Genomic DNA, 6,253 nt, shown 5'->3' on the forward strand with positions numbered 1-6,253 from the left:
AGAAATGTATTACCATTAATTCATTAATATCTTTCACTACTAAATACTGAAAAAACTTGAAATTACTCTGTGGAAGATGCACCCTGGCGACGTTAACTTCACAGCAGCTGACACTACTTGGCTCATGTTTCAAACACAATGGAAAAGCAGGTCCGTGCTGGTGTTAGTGTACGGAAGAGTCACGGCCACCTTGGATTACGTTTAATAAAAAAGCAAAGTGCATACAGAGATTTACAACAATTTTAAAGACAAAAAAAATGGTCCTATCATGTGGTCCCAACAATAAACTCAAAAGTCTATGACAAGCAGGGCTCCGATGAGCTGTGTATAAATACTTTAGATTAAGTACAGTTACACTGAGAGTCGAGTTCATGTGAAATCTTCAAAAAAATGTTCCTGCCAATCCTCCCGTGGCGCGCGCCAGAGGGGACGCTCTGCTGCGCACGTGCGGCGAGCTACTTGTTATCCAAGCGCAGCAGCTGCTCCTTACCATTTATCGTCAAGGACTTCAGCTGGCCGTCTTCTTCGACTTCCACTCTCTCTTGACCATTCTCGACAATCCTGGGGGGGGGGGGGGCCGGAATAAGAGGCATTTTACAATCTTGTTATTAAATATGTAAACACGTATGTGAATATAAATGCATATTTTTACAGGACTTGCCACAGATATACGTGCAATTACGAATTTTGTGGCTGAAGCCAACCTGCTGAGGACAGACGTTTCTTAAAATCTGACACTGAACACGGGCACAGGCACTAGCAGTCAGAACGGTCCCGGTTTCACTATGAATGGTTCCATTTTACCATCCAACACACTATTACCCGTGAACATGGCTCTAAGTAAGGGTGATGTCTAATATATAACACTGAGCAAAAATTCAGAAGGAAAAGCTCTAAATCGGAGATTAAGATTCTCATGGTACCAGACAGACTTAACATACAACCCGTATGTCACACACTGGAGGGTGTGCAAAGAAAATGTGGCACCAATGAAACACCATACCTACTTATTAGAAATATGAACTAGAGAAGATCACTGTACCTCTTTGTAGTGATTTTTCTGCCATTAACCACTTTAGTAGAAGTTGATATAGATTTGTAGTTGCCCATCCCACTGCCACCAAATGCCGTGGAAGAGAATGAAGTGAGGCCCCCATGACCTAGTGAACCAAAGGAAGTGAATCCTGTAGGAAAACAGGAAAGAAAGATTAGAGACTGGTATGTCCACTGTTGATTTAATGCACACACTTCCATCAGAGCTGCAGGGCAGGAGGAACCCCCCCCTTTCCAAAGGGCTCTGCTGGGCTTCCCTGCACTTCACCCTACTGAAGGGGAGCAACTTGGAGCCATGCATCTCACAGGAATGGGGCGAAGTTCCTGCCACAGATGGGCAAAGCCAACTTGCTTCTGACTTGCCCCTTGTAATTGTGACCACAGGGAATAAAAATCTGAATTATTAAAAAGCTGAAACAATTTTAGAAAGAATACCACCAAGAATTATCTGGAAAAGCACGGGTCTGCAGTTCACAGACTAATTCTCAATTACATGGTGATCGACTACGGACACTGACTTCCACAGCCACACCAAAGCAAGCCAACTTCGATGTCGAGACCGCTTGCTTGTTCAAAGGACTTACCTACCTGTCCCACTCCAAAAGGCCCACATCACAGCATACGTCGCACACTCCCTAACAACTCTTCCTGAGGCTCCTTAAAGGTAAGGACTGCGCCCCACACACATTTCTTAAATGAAGTACTGTTGTGATATTTTTAACCAGCTCCATTTTACTCTCCCTCACACTTGAGCACACTACATGGCATCTAACGAAAGGATCTGCTGGATAGAAGTGCACCGACACGTGCCCTGTGTAGTCAAGTCCAGCGGCATTTGAGAAGAGCCCTCGCAGGTGCATTGTGTGGGGTGGCCTGTACGAGGAGCACAGCCAGTTCTCACCACAGAGCGTTTACACAAAAATGAGCACCAGAAACACAGCAGCTCCTCTGTTAAGAGGAACTGGGTGAGCTTCAAAGAAAAGCTAAGATCACAATTCTTCAGGTGAAACACAGGGCTGCACCAGGCCGTGTGCACATGGCTGCAGCTGGCGGACGGCCTGTACCAACAGCTGAGCTCTGCGCGGCAGCGCGAACACAAGTGACCGCGCCTCACCTGGGGACTCAGCTTGGCTCTGGTCACACAGAGACCGCATTAAAGCCCCACCTCCTGACCCCATCAACCTGGACTCGCCTAAGATACTGGAATTTTTTTTAACTGTCGAGGTTAGATAAAAAAGGATTTAGTGAGATTGTCTAAGCGGGTTATTTCAGTTATTTATCTCAAAACACCTTACTCCTTTTAACCAGAAATTTCATTAAATGCTGGCCACCTTTAACAGTTAAGATCAGAAGTAGGTTTTCAAGTATAACATTCTTGGGAAGATTAGGGAAAAAATGTAGGTTACTAAGCACAGCCTTGTACACATAAAAAATACTGGCAAATCTGCTAAGCTGTTCTACCAAAAGGCATTATACACCTACTGCAAAGTGCCCGAACTAGAAGAGCACCGCACTGATGTCTGATCACACGTTTAGTACCTGTATCAAAAGAAGAAAATCCCCCTCCAAAAGAGGGAAATCCACCGAAAGTGGAGAAAAACGACCCCGTGCCTCGGTTCCGGCTTCCGCGGGGGCCCCTTCGATTCCCAAAGAAGTCCTCAAACGGGTCTTCTAAAAACAAACAAAAGTGCTTTGTGAAACTTGATTCAATTTTGCTTTTTCACAGGAGAGCTTCAATAAGGGTTAATGCCTTATGATACACTGTTCCATTAGGAACAAAAAACTTACCAAGAAATGACAACAATGTAGCGTATCTACAGAGCAGCCAGAAGTCCATCTAACCAGCAGTTTTACTTACTTGTTTAACGCAACTAAAGCTAGAATACATCAGGGATTTACAACAAACAAACAAAAAAACACAACACTATAAATATAAAACTCAAGGTCATCAATCTGCACCACAGACTTGGACAGAGAGCTGTTTTAACACAGCTTTTTACTGAAAGTTCTGGTAGACACTGTCCCAGCTGATGCCATTTAAAAGGTTAGGATTTCACACCTAAGCAGTCGTACTGCATGGAGTCTGGGTTGCCTTCTCCAAAGTCATTCAGGAATAAAAACAAAAATGGATTTTTCTACCGTATTTACGTATAACGCAAGAGAACGCTGTAGCAGAGTGAGGCAAAATTGAACAGCCGGTGACTCTGAGCCAGGCGCTAAGGAATCCCTTTGACTTTTCTCAACAAAAATTTAGGAAGGATAAGCTGAAGTCAAATCTGAATAAATGTTAACTGGCACACACTACATTATACTTTAATAGAAAATTACTAACGTGAATAGGCATCATATTACTACTGGAGATACCAAAATGCTCCTGAAAATAAAAATAAGATTAGCCTGGACACTTTAGGAGCTTTTTCTGGTTGTTATTATCAATCAGTGAGCACCTACTGAAAACATGAATTATACAAGCTTTTAAAAAAAGTCACTGAGGTTCTATGAAATTAATCAGCGCTATACTTTTTTTTCGAGGAAACGGGAATTCTTTAAGAAATGAAAACAAGGACTCCTGATGGATGAGTAAGCTAGAAATGCACATTGGGGAAAGAGAAAAGCAACCCATGACACACAAACTACAGAATCAGCACGGCATATTTTTAAGACAAGGCAAGAGTGACCAAAGCAGGACGTTAATGCATTTGAGTAGTGAAATGAAAGAAATAAAAGTAAACAGAAAAATAAACACACAGTGAGCACAAAACCAAGTAGAAATTGAGATTCACGGCGCACTCGTGTTTACAGACAAATGTGACCTGAGCAGCGTGCCACACCCCCAGGGTAACTGGCAGTGACCTGAAAGGATGTGCGAGAGGTTACGTGCGCTGTTGCTCACAGACCCTGAGGAAAGACCAAGGGCCAGGCAAGGCCAAGGCAGCTTAAGCAATACTCAGAATGGGGGCGAGGAAAGGGGTGGCCAAACGACATGGCCGCACGCGCCTAGAGCCCGTGCTCTGCAACAAGAGCAGCCCCCGCTCGCCGCAGCTACAGAAAGCCTGTGCTCAGCAACGAAGACCCAAAAATAAATAAAAAATTTTTAAAAAGCAAAAAAAAAAATAAAAACCTACAAGGCCTCTCTTAAATAAGAGAGCTATGCAAAGTACACGAAAACAGGCCTGAAGAAGCAAACATTCAGAAAACCTGGTCACTGCTGGCCTGTTGAGAGACCAGAAAGAAGGAATGCTAGAGGGAGAAGGAGTGAACATGTGCACAGAGACCAGGTCCACCGCCCCAAAGGGGGCCCGAGCCCCACGCAGCACTGGGCAAGGGCCTCTGCTGTGAACAAGAAAGCTCCAGGGCCTGCTGGTCTTGCGCTTAATTCCCACGTTCCACAGTAAACGCCACTGTTTTCAAACACAACTTTAAGAAATTCATTTACCAGCTACCTTGTGAACAGGGCTTACAGCCCCATTATTGCCATATTTAGAAGTGTAAGTAGACAAATGGGCCATAAACTTTATCTAGAGCTGGAGACATTCTGTAAATTTCTTCAGAGACTTCATCCTGTTCAAATAAAATACAAGCGTTCTATTTACTAAGTCACCTTTTACCTTATTATCGTGGCCTACACACCTGCAGTGACACATTCTCTATGGATCCGAGCTACAAGATGGCAGATAATTAACATTCTTATGTTACAACCACCCACGTTAAGACACACAAGCGTAATATGACAAGTACAGTTTAAACTCACAGTGCAGTAGTTTTCTCTTTCAAGCAGTAGCCGTTAAGAAGAACCTACAGGACCAGCTTTAGATTTCCACTATCCATATGAGTTCCTAAACGATGTGCTGTTCTGCACATGCTCTAAAGTTTTAGTTTACACTGAATCACGTTGTTTGCGTCCTTCTGCAATGTTCCTTTTATTACTGCCATAACAATTAGTTATGTTACAATTTAAGGTTCATACAGCAACTAAATCTTTAAAGGTTGTTCACAAGGCTTTTGAGACCAACTTAAACCAGTGTCCATGTGATACCACCACTGAACAAACGGTTTTAATTTGTTCACATGAAGCTAAATTAAGCCTTTCATAATTATAAAATCACCTTCTTCAGAAGCTACTTCAAAAGATGGTTGAGTAGTATGTTGTAAGAAGGCCAGCTAGCTTTTCAATTACATTTTCTTGTACTTTTGTATTTTTATTTTTAAAATCTTTTATCTTGCATATTTTTCTATTATACAGCCTAAATATGACTTTCTACAATTCAAGTAGTCACCGTATTTTAACGTGTAATTTCAGATATTACAGTTAACCCTAAAAATGAAAAGTCTCATTTGCAACAGTCATGGTGACACCAAACAACACGTTAAAAAAAATGTCATGATTGTAGTGATGTGCTGTTAACAGGCGCCACCGTGAGGTCAGGCAAACCCTTCTTAAGGCCTCCCATCACTGGCTGCTGCTGGTTTGGGGAGTATGGACCACGAGCTTTCACGATCTTCAGCCCCCAAGCTAAATACCATTTTTAAAGACCCTTCAATCCAGCAATTCAATTCTACTTCAGGGAAATCAACTCATCAAACATGGAAATAACTTACTATACTAAAGGAGTCCAAAGCATTTATAGTGAAAACTGAAACTTACCTAATTTTCCAAAAGAGTAAATGAATGGAGAGCATGTTAAATGCAAGTATTTGAATGGTCATCAAGCTTACGCTTTAGAAAAAGGCAGAAGAGAACATACATATATATATACACACACACACACACACATCCCAACTATAATATCTGAAAAATGTGGACTTTCAATTGGTGGTAAGACAAAGGTTGATTCCCCCTCCCTCCTTTTAATCTCATTTATGTTTTCCAATTTCTTACGTTGAGTCTGTGTTATATTATTATTTTTGAGGTTAAAAGGGGCAAATACTGCATTTACTGTAAGTTTTAATAAGACATGTCAACATAACCAAATATTCTACCAAGTACTTTTTTACTTTCACTCCCCCAGGGATACAGAACCACACAGCCAGCCAAGGTGCCTGGTGGGCAAAGGGAATATGGACCAGGTGGAAGAAGGAGGTAGTTACAAACAGCAGCTACGACCACAGGCCCTGTTACAGAAACAAGGGTTGCAAGTGCCGAGTGTATTTCCTCCTTATTTCTTTATGAATACTTTGTGCATACATGTTATTCATAAAC

General features: G+C 42.1%; 1 protein-coding gene across 2 annotated transcripts in view; it reads right to left on the reverse strand.

Annotated features, from left to right (window-relative positions):
• DNAJB6 (DnaJ heat shock protein family (Hsp40) member B6) overlaps positions 1 to 6,253 on the reverse strand; it is a 55,533-nt gene that overhangs the window by 21,004 nt on the left and 28,276 nt on the right. The window contains exons 6-8 of one of the 2 annotated variants that reach the window (XM_060305031.2): positions 2,593 to 2,721; positions 1,043 to 1,184; positions 491 to 561 (exon numbers count right to left, since the gene is read on the reverse strand). In XM_060305031.2, the coding sequence (XP_060161014.1) occupies positions 491 to 561; positions 1,043 to 1,184; positions 2,593 to 2,721 (342 nt within the window). Of the gene's footprint in view, positions 1 to 490; positions 562 to 1,042; positions 1,185 to 2,592; positions 2,725 to 6,253 lie in introns of both variants that reach the window. The other variant, XM_030854360.3, reaches the window with a different exon arrangement.

The sequence above is a fragment of the Globicephala melas genome, chromosome 9 (assembly GCF_963455315.2).
Source record: "Globicephala melas chromosome 9, mGloMel1.2, whole genome shotgun sequence".
In the NCBI taxonomy this organism is placed as follows: Eukaryota; Metazoa; Chordata; class Mammalia; order Artiodactyla; family Delphinidae; genus Globicephala; species Globicephala melas.